At 47.7% G+C, this 27185-nt stretch overlaps 1 protein-coding gene across 1 annotated transcript in view; it reads right to left on the reverse strand.

The window, feature by feature from the left end:
* The window catches only part of ADGRD2 (adhesion G protein-coupled receptor D2), a 248331-nt gene that overhangs the window by 97508 nt on the left and 123638 nt on the right, over window positions 1–27185 (reverse strand). Inside the window, exon 17 of the mRNA XM_066582034.1 lies at window positions 15724–15857. Within this exon, the coding sequence (XP_066438131.1) occupies window positions 15724–15857 (134 nt within the window). The remainder of the gene's footprint in view (window positions 1–15723; window positions 15858–27185) is intronic.

Raw genomic sequence — 27185 nt, forward strand, 5'->3', positions numbered from 1 at the left:
CATTGGAACTCCGTGATCATATCACGGGGGTCCGATGGTCGAGAGAGGGAGCCCTCTCCCTCTGTCAGCTTTTACATGCCAAGGCATGTAAAGGGTTAAACAGCAGTGATCAGAAGTTTCTCTGGTCCCTGCTGCTGAGAACCCACTCTGCCTAGCTGAGAACCCACTCTGCCTAGCATGGGAGATCCTGCCAGACTTTTGATGCAGCTGCCGTAAAAAGACGGCGTATCAGAATAAAGCACCTTAACGGCCGCTGTCAAAAGGTGTATGGGAGGTCGTTAGGGGTTAACAAGATAGAATGTCTCTTACGTTTGTTCCCCCATTCATGTCCTCAAATCCACACCTCTTTTTCTGCACCAGGGTATAAGTAGCGTTTAGTCATACGCTGCTACAACTGTCTTTGTGCTCCAGTTAATATGACACACTAGTCACTGAGCGCCAGACGCCATACTCTTAGAATTCGATGAAAGTGGATTAATATTCTTGCCATTAGGCTACAATATCCTTTCTGTCTTTGTAAATAGGCTGACAAACATACAGCACATGAACGCTGCGGCTGCATTCTACACAGTGGCTTATGTAGTTAATATACTATGTGTTCTAGAATATGTTGTAATAGGTTGTTATTATCGTTAACCTCAAACTGCATCGCTCTGATATATAAAAGCCTGTTTTTCAATGGTTTGAAGCAATATAATATAATGCCGCTTTATATAATTCAGGAATATCTTATGAAATTGCCCTATGAATACTCTGGGTTATATAAACACAATTCTCATTGCCAAAGGCAAAAAATAACCATAAGTAATGACCCCTAAATATAATCTAAATACTTTATTATTCAAAAAACACAAAGACAACATACAATGATATTTAAAATAAACGGGCAAATGGTGGTAGCAATGAAATGTGCCCAGCAGTCATCACTTAGTATTCTGTGTAATTGTGCATATACATGCTAAGGGCTCTTTCACAACGACGTCAGTGATTATACGTTCGCCCATGTGAATGTTTGTGCGCCTGTTCAGATGGCCCGCTGCATATATGGCGAGGCCGCAATGTCATTTGGCGGAAGGATATAATTTAGCTTTGCTAAGCTGTCTCCCCCTTCCCTCCCCGACTCTCAGCAACAGGAAGAGGCGGGATGGGGTGGGAGCTAGTGTGCTAAGCTCCTGCCCCCTCTCTGCCGCTTGTTAGCAGCCAGCAATGGGAGGGGGCAGGACAGGGTGGGAGATTAGCAGCTAGGTCTGCCCCGTCCCACCCCCTCCCATTGCAAACAGCTGGCAAAGGGCGGGGAGAAAGGGGGTGGGAGTTTAGCAGTCACACTGCTAAACTCCTTCCCACCTCCCTTCTCCGGCAGCTGCCATAGGCTCCCATAGGAGTCTATGCAGCGGCTGACATATTCCAGCCAGAAAGATAGTTCCAGGACAAGGATCTCTCCTATGATCTGTTTAGACCCAGGACTGTGACGGGCAACAAGAGGGCATCCTCCACGACCAGAAGAAAGTAGGTTTCATCACCAACACAGAAGGAGGTTCTTTACTGTAAGAGCAGTGAGTCTGTGGAACTCTCTGCCTGAGGACGTGGTGATGGCAAAATCGATACAGGAGTTTAAGAGGGGACTAGGCGTCTTTCTATGATATTACAGGATATAGACATTAAATAACCAGCAGGGTTGTTGATCCGGGTCTAGCAATTTTTCAAATGTTGATCCAGGGATTATTCTGACTGCCATTATGGAGTCGGGAAGAATTTTTTTTCTTTTTTTCCCGAAAAAGGGCTAAATTGGCTTCTGCCTCACAGTTTTTTTTCTGCCTTTCTCTAAATCATCAAGGGGGTCTGGAAACAGGCTGAACTGGATGGACATTGTCTTCTTTCAGCCTAACATACTATGGTACTATGTTATATGGTCCTCGGTATAACAGTCTATCTTATATTTAAAAAACAGCTCTTTGTTATAAGAAGCAATTATAACTAGAGATTGTGGACCCCATACAACCTTTTGTTTACGAAGTCAAGCCATTCTTTGGAGTCAAGGGCAACAGTAGTTAGCCATCTCTTTATGCTTTCAAACACACAATGTTGTAGCATCCTCCAGCAATTACCATTTTCATTAATATATATATACATAGAACTAACAATAGCATGCGAACCTCATTCTGATCTAAAGGCCGATTTACATTGCGAAAGAATGGATTTGTATAGAAGAAGGTAGCATGTAGTATATATTGAAATCAATGCTAAAGCATGGTCAGGAATATAGATAGAATTTAACCCATTAAAATGGTTTACGGTTTTTGAAATGCATTATTGTGTTAGATGTACCAATAATGTGAAAATAACCCTTAAATTTTATTGTACATTCTCATGGAACTGAATGTGTTTTCCACAGCAGCAAATCCACTCCAATTTGGTGCAAATTTGCTTATGTGGATAGGAATTTTTAAAAAAAGGATTCTCATCTTCAGCATCTTCTCCCTGTTCCCTTATTGTTATTTTTCCATCTCTTGCAATGGTGTGTGACCACTGCAACCTGTGATTGATGGAAGCAGCAGTTATATGTCATCACTGGAGGCCATAATGCAAAGACCGGCAGGGGGACAGGCAAGACTCCATATGGAGCAAGAAGAAGACTTTTTTTCTTAAATATTAATTTTACAGCCTTTATTATCTTACAAAATGTTCCTACCTGCAGATCTGTGGGGTATAAGCAACAATTTGGATTTGTTGTGGATTTTAACTTCCCATTGAACTCTATGTGTAAAATCTGCAAAAGATCCGCAGCGTAATGGACTTAAAGGAGATGTCCCGAGGCAGCAAGTGGGTCTATACACTTCTGTATGGCCATAATAATGCACTTTGTAATATACATTGTGCATTAATTATGAGCCATACAGAAGTTATAAAAAGTTTTTTACTTACCTGCTCCGTTGCTAGCGTCCTCGTCTCCATGGTGCCGACTAATTTTTGGCCTCCGATGGCCAAATTAGCCGCGCTTGCGCAGTCCGGGTCTTCAGCAGTCTTCTATGGAGCCGCTCGTGCCAGAGAGCGGCTCCGTGTAGCTCCGCCCCGTCACGTGCCGATTCCAGCCAATCAGGAGGCTGGAATCGGCAGTGGACCGCACAGAAGAGCTGCGGTCCACGAAGACGGAGGATCCCGGCGGCCATCTTCAGCAGGTGAGTATGAAGACGCCGGACCGCCGGGATTCAGGTAAGCGCTGTGCGGGTGGTTTTTTTAACCCCTGCATCGGGGTTGTCTCGCGCCGAACGGGGGGGGGGGGTTAAAAAAAAAAAACCCGTTTCGGCGCGGGACATCTCCTTTAAGTGACCACTCCAAGGGATATGTGTGAATTGCTCCAATAATAACAGCCTTCATAATAACATAGTTTGTAAAGGCCCTTTTAGACAAGACGAATGTCGGGCAAACAATACCCAACACTCATCCCCACACATGCTAGCTCCCATGCTGCTGCATGGGAGCTAGTAACATTAGCTCTCAGCAGGGCGGCAGGAGGAGATTTCTTTCCTCGCACTCCCCTGCCCCTCTCCATTGACATAACATAGCAGCCATTCAATACTGAACAGCCACTATTTACACTGAACAATGAGCGATCAGCTCATCGTCCATCATTTATGCAGCATAAACGATGGATGAGGAGCTGATCGCTCATCGTTCAGTCTAAATAGCGGATGTTCAGTATTGAACAGCCGCTATGTTCAGTGAATGGAGAGGGGCGGGGGAGCGAGAGGAGAGAAATCTCCTGCAGCCGCTTGTCCCCCTGCTGGATGCTCTGTGAGTGAGCCAGCAGTACTAGCTCCCATGCAGAAGCATGGGAGGGAGGACACACAGGGACGAGTGTCGGGCACCTTTTGCCTGACATTCCTCCTGTCTAAATGGACCTTAAGGCTAAAAAAAAGACATAGGTCTACCCAGTTCAACCTAGTATTACGCAATGTTGATGCAGCGTAAGGCAAAAACTCCCATGTGGTAGAAGCCAATTTTCCTCATCCGCGGAAAGTAGTCCAATGACAGAAGTTGGAGCAATCTGTTCATAACCGCAAGAAGACAACACCTTTTTTGAAAAGATATTGTCTTTATGTGTCAATTTATTCAAGGCATATTAGTAAGAAAACTAAGGCATACTTGATTGAAAGGCTATGGATACCTTTGTGCAAAAAAAAATCAACATACATACAGTATATTACTAAGTCTTTGCAGAACTTAATGATGCACTCATCTATTTTTTTGCATTACGTGGTTTGAAGGCTCTCCTAAATTCAGGTTTCTGGCTCAGGAGTGTTTCCAGCACTAATCAGCTGGTCTTTCTCGTGAATGCACACAAGCTCCGCTCCCCCTCCCCTCGCCCCTTTTAGAGGCTGTGTAGCATAACACCACCATGTATGCAGTACTTCAACAGCCATTCGAGGATGCATACTGCTGTATAAAATATGAGCACAATGCACATTTAGAAGCCCAAATCCTGGATCTAAATTTGCAGCTTGCAGTACTGAGATCCATTGACACTAGAGATGAGCGAGCATACTCGTCCGAGCTTGATACTCGTTCGAGTATTAGGGTGTTCGAGATGCTCGTTACTCGTAACGAGCACCACGCGATGTTCGGGTTACTTTCACTTTCTTCCCTGAGAAATTTGCGCGCTTTTCTGGCCAATAGAAAGACAGGGAAGGCATTACAACTTCCCCCTGCAACGTTCAAGCCCTATACCACCCCCCTGCAGTGAGTGGCTGGCGAGATTAGGTGTCACCCGAGTATTAAAATCTGCCCCTCCCGCGGCTCGCCACAGATGCATTCTGACATTAGTTCAGGGAAAGTGGTATCTTGGTGGAGCTGCTATAGGGAGAGTGTTAGGAGTATTTTAGGTTTCAAGAACCCCAACGGTCCTTCTTAAGGCCATAGAAATCGCAGATCGCACCTATGTGCGATCTGCGATTTCTGTTCTCTTCTCTATATGCGCTCAATGGGGCCGGCGGCAGCAGCGCCGACCCCATTGAGAACATATAGAAGACAAATCATTCTTCTCTGCCACAGCTGTAACAGCTGTGACAGAGAAGAACGATGTTTGCCCATTGAATTCAATGGAGCCAGCAATACAGCAGGTTCCACTGAAAGCAATGGGCTGCCGGCGAGCGCGGGATGAATTGTCGGGAAGGGCTTAAATATATAAGCCCTTCCCTGCCATTCATCCAGAAATGTGTTACAATAAAAATATATACCGGCGTATAAGGCGACGGGGCGTATAAGACGACCCCCCAACTGTCACCTTATACGCCGGCAATACAGTGGAGCAAAGAATAAAAATCATTACTCACTTCTTCTGGCGTTCTGCGGTGCTGCTGCAGGCTGTCGCTCCCTCCTGGTCCACGGCAGAGCATTGCTTTCTCTACGAAGGGCTGTGATTGGCTGAAGGCACGTGTGTTTCTGGAGGCGGGGATTTCAAGCCTTGCGTCCAGAAAGCAATGCTCTGCCGGGGACCAGGAGGGAGCGACAGCCTGCAGCAGCACCGCAGAACGCCAGAAGAAGTGAGTGATGATTTTTATTCTTTGCTCCACTGTATTGCCGGGGTATAAGGTGACAGTTGGGGGGTCGTCTTATACGCCCCGTCGCCTTATACGCCGGTATATATTTTTATTTTTACACATTTCTGGATGAATTGCAGGGAAGGGCTTATATATTTAAGCCCTTCCCGACAATTCATCCTGCCATCGCCGGCAGACCATTGCTTTCAGTGGGACCTGCTGTATTGCTGGCTCCATTGAATTCAATGGGCAAACATCGTTCTTCTCTGCCACAGCTGTTACAGCTGTGACAGAGGAGAACGATCTTTACGCTGACAGTGCGAGGGGGGGGCCCACTCTTGCCGCTATTGTGGCTTAATAGTGGGACCTGGGAACTTGAGATGCAGCCCAACATGTAGCCCCTCGCCTGCCCTATCCGTTGCTGTGTCGTTCCCATCACTTTCTTGAATTGCCCAGATTTTCACAAACGAAAACCTTAGCGAGCATCGGCGATATACAAAAATGCTCGGGTCGCCCATTGACTTCAATGGGGTTCGTTACTCGAAACGAACCCTCGAGCATCGCGAAAAGTTCGTCCCGATTAACGAGCACCCGAGCATTTTGGTGCTCGCTCATCTCTAATTGACACCATGGAAAGGAGTTTGCTGCTCACTGAGCAGGCATTCGCTGGGGTAGATGTGAAGGTGGATGGTAGTACAGGAGAGCAGGATGAGCACGCAGATTGCTGGATGACAGAAAGAGGCGTAGACGGAAGAGATCCAGAGAGGCTAGCCCTGAACTGGCACACCCCAGCAAGTTTAAAAAGTTGGGAGATGAGGAGATGCCATTATAGGGTTAGCACTCTTGCAGCACGACATGCCCTCTGACCGCCAGCAGAAAGTCTCCTCCAGTAAAAAGGGGAATAGGAGCGCAGGGCAGACTAGACAGGTCCTGGTAATAGGAGACTCAATTATTAGGGGGACAGACAGGGCAATCTGCCACAAATACTGTAGTGGATTTATTTTGGGGTTCACAACGTAATCAATAGGAGTGTTTGCACCCTTCCAAATTTATGTTCAGAGATTGTGCACACAATGGAAGAGATCACACGGAGACAAGACTGTCAGTGTAGAAAGTCTTCTGGACTCTGTTTATTAGTAGGCGTATAGCATCTTATATAGTATGATGAGTTAATTGCCCTTTATGGGCAGCAGGAAGCAATACGTGGTTGGAAATCAAAGAATGGGATTGGGTGTTCCAAATATGGTCTTTTTGTATCCGGTCCTGCGTGAGTTGCTGTCGTCATGGACGTCCAACATCATGTGCTTTCAGATGAAGATCCAGCGCCATCTTTCCGAGTTCGATGAAGGGGCAGGGGCCAGAATGAGCAATGTGTCGTCAAATGACGCCTGAGGGTTATGTGCGGGTAAAAAATGTGCCCCTTCCTCTGGATCACCATTGAGGGTGCAATAGACCGAACTAGATGGACATATTTCTTATTTTCAGCCTAACATACTGTGTTACTAACTAATCATAACCAACACCATACTTGTATACCCCCAGCATTCTGAGGAAGAATATTGTTTTGGCCTCAAAATCTGTCATTTACAGGTTTTGCAACAAGAAGTCAAGCTTTATTCCTTGGCTTCAAGTGGCATTCCTTCATGAAATAAGCTTGCGCAATGTCCCATGTTATTTATCCTCCATGTCCTACATAACTATACTAGTTGGCATAGGAGCCTCATAATTTTTACACTAGGTAATCAATCCTAATATACAGCTAGGCTGCGGCAGTACCTCATTTTTAAAGCAGTGCCACCTTTCATGCCAATGTCTGAAAAACATGAATATCCCCTTTCCTCATCAAAATAAGGTTCTACAGAAAAAGATGCATATTATAGTGACCTCCATAACAGTGCTAGCTAGAGATGAGCGAACACCAAAATGTTCGGGTGTTCGTTATTCGAAACGAACTTCCCGCGATGTTCGAGGGTTCGTTTCGAATAACGAACCCCATTGAAGTCAATGAGCGACCAGAACATTTTTGTATTTCGCCGATGCTCGCTAAGGTTTTCATGTGTGAAAATCTGGGCAATTCAAGAAAGTGATGGGAACGACACAGCAACGGATAGGGCAGGCGAGGGGCTACATGTTGGGCTGCATCTCAAGTTCACAGGTCCCACTATTAAGCCACAATACCGGCAAGAGTGGGCCCCCCCCCCCTCCCAACAACTTTTACTTCTGAAAAGCCATCATTAGCATGGCATACCTTTGCTAAGCACCACACTACCTCCAACAAAGCACAATCACCGCCTGCATGACACTCCACTGCCACTTCTACTGGGTTACATGCTGCCCAACCGCCCCCCCTCCCCCCCCACAGCGCACACCAAAGTGTCCCTGCGCAGCCTTCAGCTGCCCTCATGCCACACCACCCTCATGTCTATTTAGAAGTGCGTCTGCCATGAGGAGGAACCACAGGCACACACTGCAGAGGTTGGCATGGCTAGGCAGCGACCCTCTTTAAAAGGGGCGGGGCGATAGCCCACAATGCTGTACAGAAGCAATGAGAAATAGAATCCTGTGCCACCGCCATCAGGAGCTGCACACGTGGGCATAGCAATGGAGAACCTATGTGCCACACACTATTCATTCTGTCAAGGTGTCTGCATGCCCCAGTTAGACCGGGCTTTTTAATTCATAGACACAGGCAGGTACAACTCCCTATTGTGAAGTCCCTGTCGACCGACAGCATGGGTGGCTCCCTGGAACCCACCGGCGGTACACAAAAATATCCCATTGCATTGCCCAACACAGCTGAGGTAGTAATGTCGTGCGTAATACAGGTGGGCTTCGGCCCACACTGCATGCCCCAGTCAGACTGGGGTTCTTTAGAAGTGGACACATGTAGGTTAAACTCCGTGTGCACCTACAACATGGGTGGCTCCCTGGAACCCACCGGCGGTACACAAAAATATCCCATTGCATTGCCCAACACAGCTGAGGTAGTAATGTCGTGCGTAATACAGGTGGGCTTCGGCCCACACTGCATGCCCCAGTCAGACTGGGGTTCTTTAGAAGTGGACACATGTAGGTTAAACTCCCTGTGGACCCACAGCATGGGTGGGTGCCAGGAAGCCACCGGCAGTACATAAATATATCCCATTGCACTGCCCAACACAGCTGAGGTAACGTCAGCTGGAATGCAGGTGGGCTAAAAATTAATTTGATTACACTGTAGGCGAGGGCCCACAAAAATTGCTGTATCAACAGTACTAATGTACATCCCAAAAATTGGCCATGGCCAGCCAAGAGGGCAGGTGAAACCCATTAATCGCTTTGGTTAATGTGGCTTAAGTGGTAACTAGGCCTGGAGGCAGCCCAGTGTAACGAAAAATTGGTTCAAGTTAAAGTTCCAACGCTTTTAAGCGCATTGAAACTTTTAAAAATTGTTCAGAAAAATTATTTGAGTGAGTCTTGTGGCCCTAAGAAAAATTGCCCGTTCAGCGTGATTACGTGAGGTTTCAGGAGGAGTAGCAGGAGGAGGAATATTAGACACAGATTGATGAAGCAGAAATGTCCCCGTTTTGGATGGTGAGAGAGAACGTAGCTTCCATCCGCGGGTGCAGCCTACGTATTGCTTACGTATCGCTGCTGTCCGCTGGTGGAGAAGAGAAGTCTGGCGAAATCCAGCCTTTGTTCATCTTGATGAGTGTTAGCCTGTCGGCACTGTCGGTTGACAGGCGGGTACTCTTATCTGTGATGATTCCCCCAGCCGCACTAAACACCCTCTCCGACAAGACGCTAGCCGCAGGACAAGCAAGCACCTCCAGGGCATACAGCGCTAGTTCAGGCCATGTGTCCAGCTTCGACACCCAGTAGTTGTAGGTGGCAGAGGCGTCACGGAGGACGGTCGTGCGATCGGCTACGTACTCCCTCACCATCCTTTTACAGTGCTCCCGCCGACTCAGCCTTGACTGGGGAGCGGTGACACAGTCTTGGTGGGGAGCCATAAAGCTGTCCAGGCCCTTAAAGACTGTTGCACTGCCTGGGATGTACATGCTGCTCGATCTCCGCACCTCCCCTGCTACCTTGCCCTCGGTACTGCGCCTTCTGCCACTAGCGCTGTCGGCTGGGAATTTTACCATCAGCTTGTCCGCAAGGGTCCTGTGGTATAGCAACACTCTCGAACCCCTTTCCTCTTCGGGAATGAGAGTGGGCAGGTTCTCCTTATAGCGTGGGTCGAGCAGTGTGTACACCCAGTAATCCGTTGTGGTCAGAATGCGTGCAACGCGAGGGTCATGAGAAAGGCATCCTAACATGAAGTCAGCCATGTGTGCCAGGGTACCAGTACGCAACACATGGCTGTCTTCACTAGGAAGATCACTTTCAGGATCCTCCTCCTCCTCCTCCTCCTCAGGCCATACACGCTGAAAGGATGACAGGCAATCAGCCGGTGTACCGTCAGCAGCGGGCCAAGCTGTCTCTTCCCCCTCCTCCTCATCCTCCTCATGCTCCTCCTCCTCCTCCTGTACGCGCTGAGAAATAGACAGGAGGGTGCCCTGACTATCCAGCGGCATACTGTCTTCCCCCGCCCCCGTTTCCGAGCGCAAAGCAGCTGCCTTTATGGTTTGCAGGGAATTTCTCAAGATGCATAGCAGAGGAATGGTGACGCTAATGATTGCAGCATCGCCGCTCACCACCTGGGTAGACTCCTCAAAATTACCAAGGACATGGCAGATGTCTGCCAACCAGGCCCACTCTTCTGAAAGGAATTGAGGAGGCTGACTCCCACTGCGCCGCCCATGTTGGAGTTGGTATTCGACTATAGCTCTACGCTGTTCATAGAGCCTGGCCAACATGTGGAGCGTAGAGTTCCACCATGTGGGCACGTCGCACAGCAGTCGGTGCACTGGCAGCTTAAAGTGATGTTGCAGGGTGCGCAGGGTGGCAGCGTCCGTGTGGGACTTGCGGAAATGTGCGCAGAGCCGGCGCGCCTTTACGAGCAGGTCTGACAAGCATGGGTAGCTTTTCAGAAAGCGCTGAACCACCAAATTAAAGACGTGGGCCAGGCATGGCACGTGCGTGAGGCTGCCGAGCTGCAGAGCCGCCACCAGGTTACGGCCGTTGTCACACACGACCATGCCCGGTTGGAGGCTCAGCGGCGCAAGCCAGCGGTCGGTCTGCTGTGTCAGACCCTGCAGCAGTTCGTGGGCCGTGTGCCTCTTATCGCCTAAGCTGAGTAGTTTCAGCACGGCCTGCTGACGCTTGCCCACCGCTGTGCTGCCACACCGCGCGACACCGACTGCTGGCGACATGCTGCTGCTAACACATCTTGATTGCGAGACAGAGGAGGAGGAGGAGGAGGGTGCTTTAGTGGAGGAAGCATACACCTCCGCAGATACCACCACCGAGCTGGGGCCCGCAATTCTGGGGGTGGGTAGGACGTGAGCGGTCCCAGGCTCTGACTCTGTCCCAGCCTCCACTAAATTCACCCAATGTGCCGTCAGGGAGATGTAGTGGCCCTGCCCGCCTGTGCTTGTCCACGTGTCCGTTGTTAAGTGGACCGTGGCAGTAACCGCGTTGGTGAGGGCGCGTACAATGTTGCGGGAGACGTGGTCGTGCAGGGCTGGGACGGCACATCGGGAAAAGTAGTGGCGACTGGGAACTGAGTAGCGCGGGGCCGCCGCCTCCATGATACTTTTGAAGGACTCAGTTTCCACAACCCTATACGGCAGCATCTCAAGGCTGATGAATTTTGCTATGCGGACGGTTAACGTTTGAGCGTGCGGGTGCGTGGCGGCGTACTTGCGCTTGCGCTCCAACAGTTGCGCAAGCGACGGCTGGACGGTGCGCTGATCTACACTGCTGGATGGGGCCGAGGACAGCGGAGATGAGGGTGTGGGTGCAGGCCATGAGGCGGTAGTGCCTGTGTCCTGAGAGGGAGGTTGCATCTCAGTGGCAGGTTGGGGCACAGGGGGAGAGGCAGGGGTGCAAACCGGAGGCGCTGAACGGCCTTCGTCCCACCTTGTGGGGTGCTTGGCCATCATATGTCTGCGCATGGTGGTGGTGGTGAGGCTGTTGGTGTTGGCTCCCCGGCTGAGCTTTGCGCGACAAAGGTTGCACACCACTGTTCGTCGGTCGTCAGGCGTCTCTGTGAAAAACTGCCAGACCTTAGAGCACCTCGGCCTCTGCAGGGTGGCATGGCGCGAGGGGGCGCTTTGGGAAACAGTTGGTGGATTATTCGGTCTGGCCCTGCCTCTACCCCTGGCCACCGCACTGCCTCTTGCAACCTGCCCTGCTGATGCCCTTGACTCCCCCTCTGAAGACCTGTCCTCCTGAGTAAGCGTTGCACACCAGGTGGGGTCAGTCACCTCATCGTCCTGCTGCTCTTCCTCCGAATCCTCTGTGCGCTGCTCCCTCGGACTTACTGCCCTTACTACTACCTTACTGCAAGACAACTGTGTCTGATCGTCATCGTCCTCCTCACCCACAGAAAGTTGTTGAGACAGTTGGCGGAAGTCCCCAGCCTCTTCCCCCGGACCCCGGGAACTTTCGAATGGTTGGGCATCAGTGACGATAAATCCTCTGGTGGGAGAGGAACCGCTGCTGCCCAATCTAAGCAGGGACCCAAGAACAGTTCCTGGGAGTGTTCCCGCTCCTGAGCAGGTGTCATTGTAGTGGAGTGAGGAGGCTGGGAGGAAGGAGGAGCAGCAGACAGAGGATTCGGATTTGCAGCAGTGGACGGCGCAGAACTGCGTGTTGACGATAGGTTGCTCGAAGCACTTTCTGCCATCCAGGACAGGACCTGCTCACACTGCTCATTTTCTAATAACCGTCTCCCGCGTGGACCCATTAATTGGGCGATGAATGTGGGGACGCCAGAAACGTGCCTCTCTCCTAATCGCGCAGCAGTCGGCTGCGACACACCTGGATCAGGAGCTCGGCCTGTGCCCACACCCTGACTTGGCCCTCCGCGTCCTCGGCCGCGTCCACCTCCTCTAGGCCTACCCCTACCCCTCAGCATGCTGTATTACCAGTGATTTGATTTCACAGGCAGGAAATAAATTGGCGCAAGACTGCAGGTCAAATATAATTTTTTCCCTTTTTTGAAAACGAAAGGCCCCACTGCCTCTAGTGAATGAATAATCTAAGTTTAATAACTGTGCTCTGGCCCTGCTAATGTGTCACAGAACGTGAGGGTAGCAGAGTTATTAACTCTGGCAGAGCAGGTATTTTTTTTCCCAATTAAGGAAAGCAAATGGCGAAGCCAGCAGTAAACCGTAGCTGGGTGCGTCTGATTTTTAAACGTTGCACACGCAGCCGACACGTGTCCACCGCCCTTAGGACGGACAGAGGCAGGACAAATAGAATTATTTTCAGTTTTTTTCCACCAAAAGGCAGCACTGCGTATATTCAATGAACATGAGAAGTTTAATAACTGTGCTGTGGCCCTGCTAATGTGGCACAGAACTTGAGGGTAGCAGAGTTATTATAACTCTGGCAGAGCAGGTATTTTTTTTTCCAAACTAAGGAAAGCAAATGGCGAAGCCAGGAGTAAAACGTAGCTGGGTGCGTCTGATTTTTAAACGTTGCACACGCAGCCGACACGTGTCCACCGCCCTTAGGACGGACAGAGGCAGGACAAATAGAATTATTTTCAGTTTTTTTCCACCAAAAGGCAGCACTGCGTACATTCAATGAACATGAGAAGTTTAATAACTGTGCTGTGGCCCTGCTAATGTGGCACAGAACTTGAGGGTAGCAGAGTTATTATAACTCTGGCAGAGCAGGTATTTTTTTTTCCAAATTAAGGAAAGCAAATGGCGAAGCCAGGAGTAAAACGTAGCTGGGTGCGTCTGATTTTTAAACGTTGCACACGCAGCCGACACGTGTCCACGGCCCTTAGGACGGACAGAGGCAGGTCAAATAGAATTTTTTTCACTTGTTTTACAAGCAAAAGGGCCGCACTGCGTATATTCAATGAATAATAACTGTGTTGTGGCCCTGCCTACACAATTCTTTCCCTGCAGTATCAATGGAGGGTGCAATGCTCTGCAGAGGCGATTTTGAGAAGAAAAAAAATATGCAGCACAGCTAACAGCAGCCAGCACAGTACTGCACACGGTTAAATATGGCCCTAGAAAGGACCGTTGAGGTTCTTGAAGGCTACACTCACTCCTAACACTCTCCCTGCCTATGCAGCACTTCTGTCCCTAATGCCGGGTGCAACGCTCTGCAGAGCCGATTTTGAGGGGGAAAAAAATTGCCACTGCTAACAGCAGCCAACACACAGCTATCAGTGGCCCTAATAAGGACCTTTGGGGGTCTTGAAGCCTACACTAACTACCAATTCTTTCCCTACAGCAGCTCCGGTACAAACAGCACTGTCCCTCATCTAACTCACAAGGCATCTGAGGCGAGCCGCGGGAGGGGCCGACTTTTATATTAGGCGGACACCTGATCGCCCCAGCCACTCACTGCAGGGGGGTGGTATAGGGCTTGAACAACGCAGGGGGAAGTTGTAATGCCTTCCCTGTCTTTCAATTGGCCAGAAAAGCGCACTAACGTCTCAGGGAAGGAAGTGAAAGTAACCCGAACACCGCATGGTGTTCGTTACGAATAACGAACATCCCGAACACCCTAATATCCGCACGGATATCAAGTTCGGACGAACACGTTCGCTCATCTCTAGTGCTAGCCATTAATTCCTAAGCTCTCTAAATATTTTACACCAAAGTGCGGTCAAATAGTGTCAGATACAATAGTGACTTCTAAATAACTAAACATACATAATACTGAAAGATCAGCGATCAGTTATCTGGAATTCACAGTGGGATACAGCTGATACTAGTGTTTCAGCTGTATCTCGCTCCCTGATGACAGGCTGGGTATGAAGAACAGAGCAATCCAGCTCTGTTCTCCATACCTGGCAATGAGCGCTCGGCTGTACAACCCCGCTTGTCTTCTGCATCCTCTGCATGGAGCGCAAGGTGATCGCTCAACGTTTGAGCGATCACCTTGCGCTGTTAGAGAACACAACGATTATCACACGAAAATCAATCAAAAGATTTTTTGAGCAATAATCGTTGTGTCTAAACCAGCCTTTAGTCCTCTACACTCACTACCCTTGACTAATTATTGACGTCTACAGCGCTAATTATTAGGACAAGATAACTCGTGAAATGGATTGCAGCTCATTTACATAAGCCTTGTAGAATATGTAAATACTGGTCCATATTTGGGTGACACACTTCCTTTAATCAAAAGGGGCATTTCTTATCGCATATAGTAAATACACAGGTCTTCTAAGGAACCCATGAAGGATTGGCGGGAGGCATCTCAGATTGCCCCTTCTTGTTTCCATAGCTTGTGTGACCTTTAGCATTAGCAAATAAGGGAAGAAGGAAAGCAGCCCAAGAGCCACAAGTCTTTTCTGCTGCAACTGAGAAGTAGGAGGATCAACAAGTAATAGACTGGGAAGATAGAACAATACTTCTGCAGCGCCACCTATTGAAAGGCAGCATTTCTGCAAGTCAATGTTAGACTTTTTAGACAAGTCTTGTAACAATGACTGGGAATTGGGAGCCAAAGCCAAAAAAAACATACACAGACAGCTGTTTCTGGGTGTTTGCCCCTCATCAGTGTGCAGTAGGTTCCTGGCTTGGCTAGTGAGGGGCCTATAGATGTGGGTCAGTAGGACGCTAGTGCTATAGGGCCTATTCATCTATATACGCTACTGATGGTATTCTAAACAGGATTTTGCTTTAAATGTCAAGAAATTTAAAACATAAAGTGGTAAAAATATGCAACAATGAGACAGAAAAAAATAACAAAATAGCACAAAACTGCTCACTGATTACAGCAGATGCTTTCTTATTCTAAATAAGACATTCACTTCACCAAATGACTTTCTGCTTTCATTGTAAACTTTTCATTTCAATCTTATGGAACAAAACCCCGGAACACATCATTCTTTAGCAGAGGTAGAAAAAAAAATTGTTCAACTTGTACAAAGAACAAAACGTAGATTCTGTTGAGCGCTAATTTGGCTATTTCATGTCAAAACAAGCAATTAATACAAAATGTAGGTACTGATTAATTGTTTTATTCTATACAGCTTATTCTGCTGATATTTGACAAATTCGTACATTTTAACATTACTTCCATCAGAAACTGAAAATGGCTTATGAATACACAAACATACCGTTAGTATAAAGAGGACGGGTCCGACAAATGCCCAGATAATGTCACTATGAACATTCAGCCAGCAGTGAGTGTCTGCCAAATACTTATTAAAAGAGGTTGCCAAGGTCACGCTTACAATAAAGACCGGCAGTCCTGTAAAAAAAGAGATGGGAGATCCATTAATAATACTTGGAATCGGTCTTTTTTATTGCATTGAAACTCGACTTTGAATGGAAGATCAACTATTTAGCAATGTAAGTGCTATTTAAATGATCACTAACTTTACAAACAACTTCTGTTTATGTGATAACTAGCAAAATTGCAAATTATTTAAAATTATGTTTTTTTTGGTGCTGAAAAAGTACTTTAAGGCCTCATGTCCACGGGGAAAATCAGGCCCGCCGCGGATTCTATATGTAGAATCCGTAGCGGGTCCCTCCTGCCCCGCGGACATGATGCCTAAAAATAAGAATAAACTCACCTGCTCCGGGCGATGCGTGTCTCCCCTTCTTCGCGTCCGGATCTTCTTTTTTCGGCCTGGCGGATGTGCTCGGCACGCCGGCTGCGTGCTGCGCGCATGCGCCGTGCACATCCGGCAAGCCGTAGAAAGAAGATCCGGCCGCGAAGAAGGAAAGAACCGCATCATCCGGAGCAGGTGAGTTTAATTCTGGTACGGGTCTCTCGTGGATCCGGAAGGCTTCCATAGGCTTCAATAGAAGCCTGCGGGAGACCCGCACTAAAATGGAGCATGTCCGGATTTTTTTCTGCACGCGGGACCCGCGCCTGCAGGGAAAAATGACACCTGCAGGTATTTAACTACCTGCAGGTGTCTAATGCATCCCTATGGGGCGCGTATCCGTGTGCGGGAAAAACGTTCTGGATTTTAATTCTTAATTTCCCCGTGGGCATGAGGCTTTAAGCGCCCGCATCTAGGGGTCTCTTCCTTCTTTCTAATTAGCTGTCAACTGCTTGTAGTGAATTGGTTTTCTCTAGTATCAGAGATAACAAAATGGAGAATAGGAAGTGAAGAATGGTGATGACTAATGCTGCCCCTAGAAGTCTATGTCCCCCTGTCCACAGCCTTGATTTCCCCGGCGGTAAATCGCCGGCAAATCATGCACTCTGAAGCTTTCCATTGCATTGCTATGGAAAGTGTCGGCACCGTGTCCACAAGCAGAGAATAATTGCAATTCTCAGCTCGCGGACAGCAATTCGCAGCATGCTGCGAATTGCCGTGATTCTCAGAGGTCAGCCTATCTTTTAGATTAGGCTGACAGCGGAGATCCATCTGCGGCTCCTGCTCCCGAGCGTCGACTTCCGTGGTGGACATCCGCCGCAGGATACCGCAATGCCCGTGGACAGGGGGCCTTAGGAGAGAAGAGAGATGGGAGGGGAGTAAGAGAGACTTACACTAGTACTGCAGCAGCTAATGGTGAGTTATTTACTGTATTACAGATACTGAAATGATATCTTAGTACACAGTCATACATGATGAAGTTATTGTGTGAAGAAGCCTTAACACATACAAATTTCTGCGTGTTTTTGCGTGTGTAAATATACACGTGTAAAACAGAGAATAGAACCCATTGATTTCAATGGGTTCGTTCTCATGAGCATTTGCCCTTGCATTTTGTGCGTGCACAAAAAAAGGTCCTTCTCTATTTTCCTGCGTATTTGCACACCAAGGGCCCCATAGAAGTCTATGGGAGGTGCACTAGTACGCACTCAATATGCATGCAAATAAGCAATACACTGCACAATTCTGTGAAATAAATAACACATCTGGACCTCATTAGGCTAAATAGCCTTTTAATTCACAGAAGCGGTGTGTTGCACATGTATGTAAATTGGCCCTGCGTGTACAAAAAGTAAATATTATGCTCCGATACACATGCAAAATCTACCTCAAAAACCTTGTTCATACACAAACACGTCTCGCTGAGGTGAGCGTACTTGTGCGTATACTTGAGTGAAGCTGCCCTCATAGAGAATTAGAGAACAGAATCTGCTGTTTTCTCCATGTGCACTATATAGAGCGCAATATAGCAGCTAGACTACACCCACTAGCTCAGAGAAAAGTAAAAATACAGCTTGCAGAGAAAAAAAACTGTTGTTAATGGAGAATACAAATCATGTAATAACCAGAAATGGGGTTATTATTCAAGTACACACATGGCAGCTTATTCTATAAAGTAGCCTGAAAGTTTAGGTTCTCTTAAAGCGGATCGCTATATAAAAGGCAGCATATTACAGATACAGATCCGTACTCATATTACTATAGCTTAAATAGTAGAAGCAATTGATTGATCAGTCTTCAGTCACTGTTTTCAGATTTTTCCATCATTTGTTGAACAACTCTGAGGAATACTGATCTACTGTACAGCCACATGTAACATAAAATAAACTTTTTTTTTAAATTGGCTTCTTACTATAAGACAAAAAAAGCTGAAAAGGAAAAGCACTTGAATGGGTGTTCACTGTGTCAAAACCGTGCTCCCAATGCAGATAAAACTAATAGGCCCAGAAGTCTCCAACCTTTTATATCTTGCGAGCTACATTCAATTTGGAGTGACTTTAGGAGCCACGTTTAAAGAGGATATCCAGGGAGGAAAATATACGTGTATTCAAATTCTCTTTATACAAATCGAGCAGTTCTGTTAAAAATTAACTTTCATTCATTTCATCATAAAAATGATCCAGGTAGTGTGATAATAACAGAGCATATGTCTTTCCAGCGTTTCCACTCATAATCATGCCATACAAGTGAATAAAAAAAACTCCGTTTTTAAAGCAATACTACCCAATAGAGATGAGCGAGCATACGCGCTAAGGGCAATTACTCGATCGAGCAGTGCCCTTAGCGAGTACCTGCCCGCTCGGAAGAAAAGATTCGGCTGCCGTCGGCGGGCAGGGAGCAGCGGAGGAGAGCAGGGAGGAATGGAGGGGAGATCTCTCTCTCTCCCCTGCTCACTGCCGCAACTCACCTCTCACCCGCGCCGGCACCCAAACCTTTTCTTCCGAGCGGGCAGGTACTTGCTAAGGATAATGCTCGATCGAGCATTGCCCTTAGCATGTACCTGCCCGCTCGGAAGTCAAGATTCGGCTGCTGGCGGCGGGGAGGGAGCAGTGGGGGAGAACGGGGAGGAACGGAGGGGAGAGCTCTCTCTCCCACTCTACCCCTGCTCCCCCCTGCTCACTGCCGCAACTCACCTCTCCCCCGTGTCGGCAGCCGAACCTTTTCTTCCGAGTGGGCAGGTACTCGCTAAGGACAATGCTCGATCGAGTTATTGTCCTTAGCGAGTATGCTCACTCATCTCTACTACCCAATTAAACAATACAGATCATATGATATGTAAATGTTTCATTAACACCGTGAGTGTCAGTAGATATGAGAGGACAGGGTAAAAAAAAAAAAAAACTCCCCCCACCCCTTCATATTCCCCCTGTATAATAAATAGTCCTTATAATTTAAGTCAGATGGAAATCTAGTGTGCAACTCAAAAGTCCAAAAAACATGTCTGTGTAACAGCTTTCTCTTTCTATCACCTCCACGTATGGGGTTAAAAACCCTTTCAATACCACAGTGTCGGAAGAAGGTAAGATCACGATTATGCTGGGAGATAAAGTGCTCAGCAGCTCCCGATATGTGTTTAGCTTCCCCATTATTTATGCCAGAAATGTGTTGAAGTATTCCATGTCTTAATTGTCTGGTGGTCACCCCACATACTTTAACTGGCACGCCAAGCATTCAATGATATATACAACATATTCACTGTTGCAATTTATGTTATAGCTAATATCAAAAAAGTGTGCCTTCTGCATTGGTAAATCTGTTCAGTGTAAACGTGAACCTGCATGCCTTCCAAACATTTCTCCCGCACTTTATATTTCCATTATGGTGCAACCACATTATTTCTCTTATATTATGTGTTTAGAGGTTTGATGATGAATAATTCTAGGGTGCGTCCCCTCCTTGCTATAAAAGGCACCCTTTACTTAAAATTAGAGAGGAGCGAGCATACTCGCTAAGGACAATTACTCGATCGAGCACTGTCCTTAGCGAGTACCTGCCCACTCAGAAAAGATTCGGGTGTCGGCGGGGGGCGGGGAGCGGCGGGGAGAGCAGGGGGGAACGGAGGGGAGATCTTTCTCTCTCCCCCCACCCCCACCCTCCCGCTCTCACCTGCTCACTCCTGTAACTCACCGCTCACCCGCGCCAGCACCCGAATCTTTTCTTCCAAGCGGGCAGGTACTCGCTAAGGACAATACTCACTGGAGTAATTGTCCTTAGCGAGTATGCTCGCTCATCTCTACTTAAAATATCTGTTAGTATCTCATCTTGGAACAGCACTCCAAAGTTTTTCCTAACAATATTCACAACCAGTTTATATTCTGTGCTGTAAATTTATATTAGACATTTTATGGGGGGGGGGGGGGGGGGGGGTTGCTTATAGTCCATTTTGAACAAAAAAGAGATTCTCTACCGGTACCCTGAAACTATATGCTTAGCTCTAGTTAAAACCCAACCTGGATAACCTTGTTTGGCGAATCTATTTGTAATTGACTCTTCTTGTGTGTCAAAAACCACAGTGCTTGAATATGTTCGCTTATGAGATCCACCACTGGTATAGATTTTGATGTATGTGGTGGATGACTACTGGAGGCAATAAGGATGCTATTCCTAGCTGTATCTTTGCGGTAGGGTGTTGTAATTACACGTTCTAGTTCAGAAGTTCCACTTCATGTAATACCCAAAAAGTTTATAAAATGTTGAGAGAAATCTTAAGAAACTGTAGATTAGCACCATTCCAATTCAAAAAGGAGACAAAATTGGATATTTGGTTGGTATCTCCGTCCAAATTGGCTTCGTCAACGACCATACCAGTGAAAGTGACGGAGATACCGATTATTATTTGAGAATATATTCTTTTCATCCCACCAAGAAACAACCAAATGACCAAGAGATGGAGAGAATTTGGCCCCCCATAGCTAATCCACGAATCTATAAATAATACCACTGATTAGAGATGAGCGAGCATACTCGCTAAGGACAATTACTCAAGCAAGCATTGTCCTTAGCGAGTACCTGCCCGCTCAGAAGAAAAGATTCGGGTGCCGGCGGGGGGCGGGGAGCGGCGGGGTAGAGCAGGGTTGAACAGAGGGGAGATTTCTCTCTCCCTCCGGCAACTCTTTTCTTCCGAGCGGGCAGGTACTCGAGCGAGTATTGTCCTTAGCGAGTATGCTCGCTCATCTCTACCGCTGATCAAAGATAAAGTAATTGCGCTCTAATAAATATCGAACTACCGTAATAATGTATTCTTTCAATTCACAGCCAAATTCGCTGTAATTCTATAAGTGGAAAACTTGTGCTGTTAATGCTATATTATGTGGTTTGCTGGGATATAGAGCTTTGATGTCACATGTTAGCCATTCAAAATCCTGGTAGACCTCCAACACCTGCTTAGTATACTTAATGTAACTTTCCGTTCTCTGTACCAGTGGTTGTAATAAAACAGGTTGCCACGGGATGTGGTGAGTTCTCTTTCAATGGAAGTCTTCAAGCAAAGGCTGGACAGACATCTGTCTAGGATGATTTAGTGATCCTGCATTGAGCAGTGGGTTGGACCCAATGACCCTGGAGGTCCCTTCCAGCTCAACCATTCTATGAAAATATCCACTCATTCATATATATTTTCATTTAGAGACCCAGTGGCAGCAATTATAGGACACAATGGTGTTCTATTGAATGACTTATGGATCATAGGCAAATATGTATGACAGAATGTTCAACAGGTGTTTTTCCTGCTTATCATTGAAGTTGCCTAAATTAACACCTTCCTCAATGATATTTGTAAGTTCAATTTAAATAAATGTTCCACTGGATTATTGGCTAATTTCCTGTAAGTGCTATTGTCCTCCGGGACTTCCAATGCCAAGTTCCTATATAGCTCCCTATCTAACACTATAATGGCAACTCCTTTGTCTGATTATATTGCTATTATTTTTAATTCAGTTAGAGCTAACCTTTGTTGATACGACAAATTATGTTATATTTCTCTACTTCTAGTAGAGTCATATAATTTAATGAGGTCTCTTTCTACAGCTGCCTGAAAGTTATCAATAGCTTCTACCCTTGAATGAATAGGATAATACAAAGTATTACGTAAAGGGAAATCAACAGTCTGAATACTTTACAATCTGCATTGATGATTTTTTTCGCTCTACTGGTAATACATTCAATAGAGAAACTTGCTCTTGGAATGTCAAACCCAAAAATTCATTTTTATCTTCCAACCAGGCTGTCATGTTCACTGGTTTCTTGGCTAAAGAAATGACTGTGTTAAGTCAAAAGGCGTGAAAATTTGTTGACATCAAGTAAAGTGGTGGTGAGTTCTCCTTCAATGGAAGTCTTCAAACAGAGGCTGGACCGACATCTGTCTGGGATGATTTAGTGATCCAGCATGGAGCAGGGGGTGAGACCCGATGACCCTTGAGGTCCCTTCCAACTCTACCATTCTATTGGAAAACAAATCGAAATGTTCCATGGGTACATTTACATTCTCTTGTTCTGGGTTGAGTATCTTCCGCAACCTCCTGTGCTTTTTGCCTTCTCTTCTTTGTCGTTTTTTGATGTATAAGATCTCTTGACACTCTTTTTCTTCTTATTTTTTCTCTCTCCCGTAGAGTGGCCCTCCACCACTGGCCCAGTTCCAACGCAGCTCGTGTAGTTTGGGTCTTTCTCCCCCGCTTTCATCATCAGCAATATCCTAGCAGGGGGCTGGCTGTTAGGCTTACTTTAGTAGCTAAACTTGCACCCTTATCCATCTACGCATCATCTGCGGAGACTGCCAACTTGACAGTGAACTAGTAACTGGCTCCGAAAGTAATGGAAGCTGTTGTGGATTAAAAACGGAGGGCTACAGCAAAAATAAAAACAGCACAGGTCCTCTTTAACTCAAACTTGGAGAAACGAGAACTCATAAAATTCAAAGTTGCAGAATGTTGACCTTTGGGTCTTATATCGTCCAATTTGACACCGTGTTTGAAGTCAGAATATGTTTGCAATATTGTCAGTGTGGAAATATTATTATAGCCAATGCCTATGGTTATAAATTGAAGGGCAGCACCCATTGTCACAGCTGTGATACACTGAGGTCAGAGCAATAGCCGCTGCTCTAAACTTTCTGTAGCTCTCATTGAAATTAATGGGAGCTGTGCTTGTCCATATGTCATTGACATGATGGATCTGTGTAACTTTTTATCATGCAAGTAATAAATTAAGGGGAAGATGGTGTGACTCACGTATTTTGGCCATGTCGCTGGAAAAATCTATAATGCTTGGACAGATCAGTGGCAAAAGAAGACCTGGCTGCCAAAGCACACGATGGCTGATACTGTCAGAGCTGATACTGGCATGGATCGCACACAACTGAAAGAAGTCATGCAAAACCGAAAAACATGTAGGGAGCTCGCCTTTAGGGTCGCAGAGGGTTGTCAATGACTAAACAGCTAACAGCGACAACAATAAATTTGATGTTACCAGAGAAAAAAAAACACATGAGAAATATGTATGGAGTGCCATGGAGTGAGGAGCAGTGAGTAACAGCTCTGATCCCACCGCTCCAGAAAACAACCTTAACACAGACGCTGGGCGTTCTGCACCCCCTGCTGGCATAGCGACAGCCCTGCTGGGTACCAGCAGAGAGGAGTGAGGAACAGCTGTGTGGCGCTACCCTCCATAGAATGCAGTCAGCGTTTTCCAGGCCACCGGCCGCTGAGTGCAGCCTGACAAGTTGGGGCACCAGAGTTCTCACTCAGCGCTGCTTCTGCCTGCCTGGCTCCAGGAAGAGAGAGGGACTGCTGCTGCTCTGTAATCAGCTGCCTGTCAGAGGAGCTGTAAAGCTGTGGGAGAGCACCCCCACCTGCACTGCTATCTTCCTCAGGCTGACCGCAGACATTACAAGCAAGGGGAAACAGTAGAGAAAGAGTCCCTGCAGGGGAGACGTCCTCATAAAGCCACAAAATAGGCTATAATAAAGTCCGGTGACAGTAGAATTACAGGAGGAGAGCTGCAGTAACAGGACTAAAACCCGTTAGCAGGTGTGATGCTCACTGGGGGTGAAGCAGCAAGCTGCCGAGCATAAGGGTTAACTCACTGCGACAAAATCAACTCTGCTATATCAGAGCGGAAAAGAGAGAAAAGCAGGAGGGGAGTGTATGAGAGTGGCTGCAGCCTTGGCTAGGATGCTACAGAAACATCCTGTATTAAATATATGGAATTGATCACCATGACAAGTTGAGGGGCACAGCTTCGCCCAGAGAGTTATGAACCCAATGATCTAATATATTGACATGCTGAGAGCTAATCCCTGGTATAGTACAGCAAGTTCAAAGCTCCACCCCAAGATACCACTCCAGTGCAATATACACCTAATACAGCACTGCATGGAGGATTTTATCCTTAGAATGAGTTGATCTAAGGCAAAGCAACTGGATACCAACCCCAAATTGATTCCAAAATCAACGCCAGTTCATAGCGCTACAAATTAGGAATATGCCCCCTTCTTCTCCTACAACACCAGAGACTGATAACTAGAGATGAGCGAGCGCACTCGTCCGAGCTTGATGCTCATTCGAGTATTAGCGTGTTCGAGATGCTCGTTACTAGAGGCGAGCACCACGCGATGTTCGAGTTACTTTCACTTTCGTCTCTGAGACATTAGCGCGCTTTTCTGGCCAATAGAAAGATATGGAAGGCATTACAACTTCCTCCTGTGATGTTCCAGCCCTATACCACCCCCCTGCAGTGAGTGGCTGGGGAGATCAGGTGACACCCGAGTATTAAAATCTGCCCCGCCTGCGGCTCGCCACAGATGCATTCTGACAGAGATCAGGGAAAGTGCTGCTGATGCCGGAGCTGCTATAGGGAGAGCGTTAGGAGTTATATTAGGCTTCAAGAACCCCAACGGTCCTTCTTAGGGCCACATCTGACCGTGTGCAGTACTGTGCAGGCTGCTGTGAGCAGTGTTGCACATTTTTTTTTTGTATATCGGGCGTGCAGAGCATTGCGTCCTCAGTCTGCAGTCATTTTACAGAGTATAGGGGCAGTACTGGTGAGGCAGAGAAAGAGGTATACTGGCTATATAGGCAGTGGGCTTTTTTAAAAAAATGGGGAAAAATAGTATATTTGGGCTGCCTGTGACCGTCTTCAGTGTACTGCGTGTCTGCTGGGGGTAGTAGTCCTAATTAATACGCAGCTAAGCGTTACAGCAGGCTTGACTGCTTCTGCGCTGTGAATTCCACTAGCTGAGTCATACACACCTACGTCTCAGTGCAGGCGTGCGCAAAATTGTTTGCTGGCTCTGCTGTCTCCGTTACATCACCGCCATCATCCCGCCAGAGGGAAACAGTATACATAATATACGCTGCCTACAGTATCTGTCTGCTGTACCAGCTGTGCATGTAAAAAAATAGAAGCAAAATACTTAGGGCCTACTACTGGCCTTTGGCCACTTGACTGCTTCTGCGCTGTGAATTCCACCAGCTGAGTCATACGCACCTACGTCACAGTGCAGGCGTGCGCAAAATTCTTTGCTGGCTCTGCTGTCTCCGTTACATCACCGCCGTCATCCCGCCAGAGGGAAACAGTATACATAATATATGCTGCCTACAGTATCTGTCTGCTGTACCAGCTCTGCATTTAAAAAAATAGAAGCTAAATACTTAGGGCCTACTAGTGGCCTTTGGCCACTTGACTGCTTCTACGCTGTGAATTCCACTAGCTGAGTCATACGCACCTACGTCACAGTGCAGGCGTGCGCAAAATTGTTTGCTGGCTCTGCTGTGCGTTCCGTAAGTGAAGTCAGCCTCCAACCACAGGCCAATAAGCGGCACATTTAATTACAGCGTTCTGTTTCTGCTCTACTCGTAATACAGCATGCTGAGGGGTAGGGGTAGGCCTAGAGGACGTGGACGCGGGCGAGGACGCGGAGGCCCAAGTCAGGGTGTGGGCACAGGCCGAGCTCCTGATCCAGGTGTATCGCAGCCAACTGCTGCGGGATTAGGAGAGAGGCAAATTTCAGGGATCCCCAGATTCATCTCACAATTAATGGGTCCACGCGGTAGACCTTTATTAGAAAATGAGCAGTGTGAGCAGGTCCTGTCGTGGATGGCAGAAAGTGCATCCAGCAATCTATCGACCACACAGACTTCTACGCCGTCCACTGCTGCAACTCTGAATCCTCTGGCTGCTGCTTCTGCTTCCTCCCAGCCTCCTCACTCCATTACAATGACACATTCTGAGGAGCAGGCAGGCTCCCAGGAACTGTTCTCGGGCCACTGCCCAGAATGGGCAGCAATGGTTCCTCTCCCACCGGAGGAGTTTGTCGTGACCGATGCCCAACCTTTGGAAAGTTCCCGGGGTCCGGGGGATGAGGCTGGGGACTTCCGGCAACTGTCTCAAGAGCTTTCAGTGGGTGAGGAGGATGATGACGATGAGACACAGTTGTCTATCACTCAGGTAGTAGTAATTGCAGTAAGTCCGAGGGAGGAGCGCACAGAGGATTCAGAGGAAGAGCAGCTGGACGATAAGGTGACTGACCCCACCTGGTTTGCTAAGCCTACTGAGGACAGGTCTTCAGAGGGGGAGGCAAGTGCAGCAGCAGGGCAGGTTGGAAGAGGCAGTGCAGTGGCCAGGGGTAGAGGCAGGGCCAGACCGAATAATCCACCAACTGTTTCCCAAAGCGCCCCCTCGCGTCATGCCACCCTGCAGAGGCCGAGGTGCTCAAAGGTGTGGCAGTTTTTCACTGAGAGTGCAGACGACCGACGAACAGTGGTGTGCAACCTTTGTCGCGCCAAGATCAGCCGGGGAGCCACCACCACCAGCCTCACCACCACCAGCATGCGCAGACATATGATGGCCAAGCACCCCACAAGGTGGGACGAAGGCCGTTCACCGCCTCCGGTTTGCACCGCTGCCTCTCCCCCTGTGCCGCAACCTGCCACTGAGATCCAACCCCCCTCTCAGGACACAGGCACTACCGTCTCCCGGCCGGCACCCACACCCTCACCTCCGCTGTCCTCGGCCCCATCCAGCAATGTCTCTCAGCGCAGCGTCCAGCCGTCGCTAGCGCAACTATTTGAGTGCAAGTACACCACCACGCACCCGCACGCTCAAGCGTTAAACGGGCACATAGCCAAATTGATCAGCCTGGAGATGCTGCCGTATAGGGTTGTGGAAACGGAGGCTTTCAAAAACATGATGGCGGCGGCGGCCCCGTGCTACTCGGTTCCCAGTCGCCACTACTTTTCCCGATGTGCCGTCCCAGTCCTGCATGACCACGTCTCCCGCAACATTGTACGCGCCCTCACCAACACAGTTACTGCCAAGGTCCACTTAACTACAGACACGTGGACAAGCACAGGCGGGCAGGGCCACTATATCTCCCTGACGGCACATTGGGTGAATTTAGTGGAGGCTGG

Source organism: Eleutherodactylus coqui, chromosome 10, assembly GCF_035609145.1.
Source record: "Eleutherodactylus coqui strain aEleCoq1 chromosome 10, aEleCoq1.hap1, whole genome shotgun sequence".
Classification (NCBI taxonomy): Eukaryota; Metazoa; Chordata; class Amphibia; order Anura; family Eleutherodactylidae; genus Eleutherodactylus; species Eleutherodactylus coqui.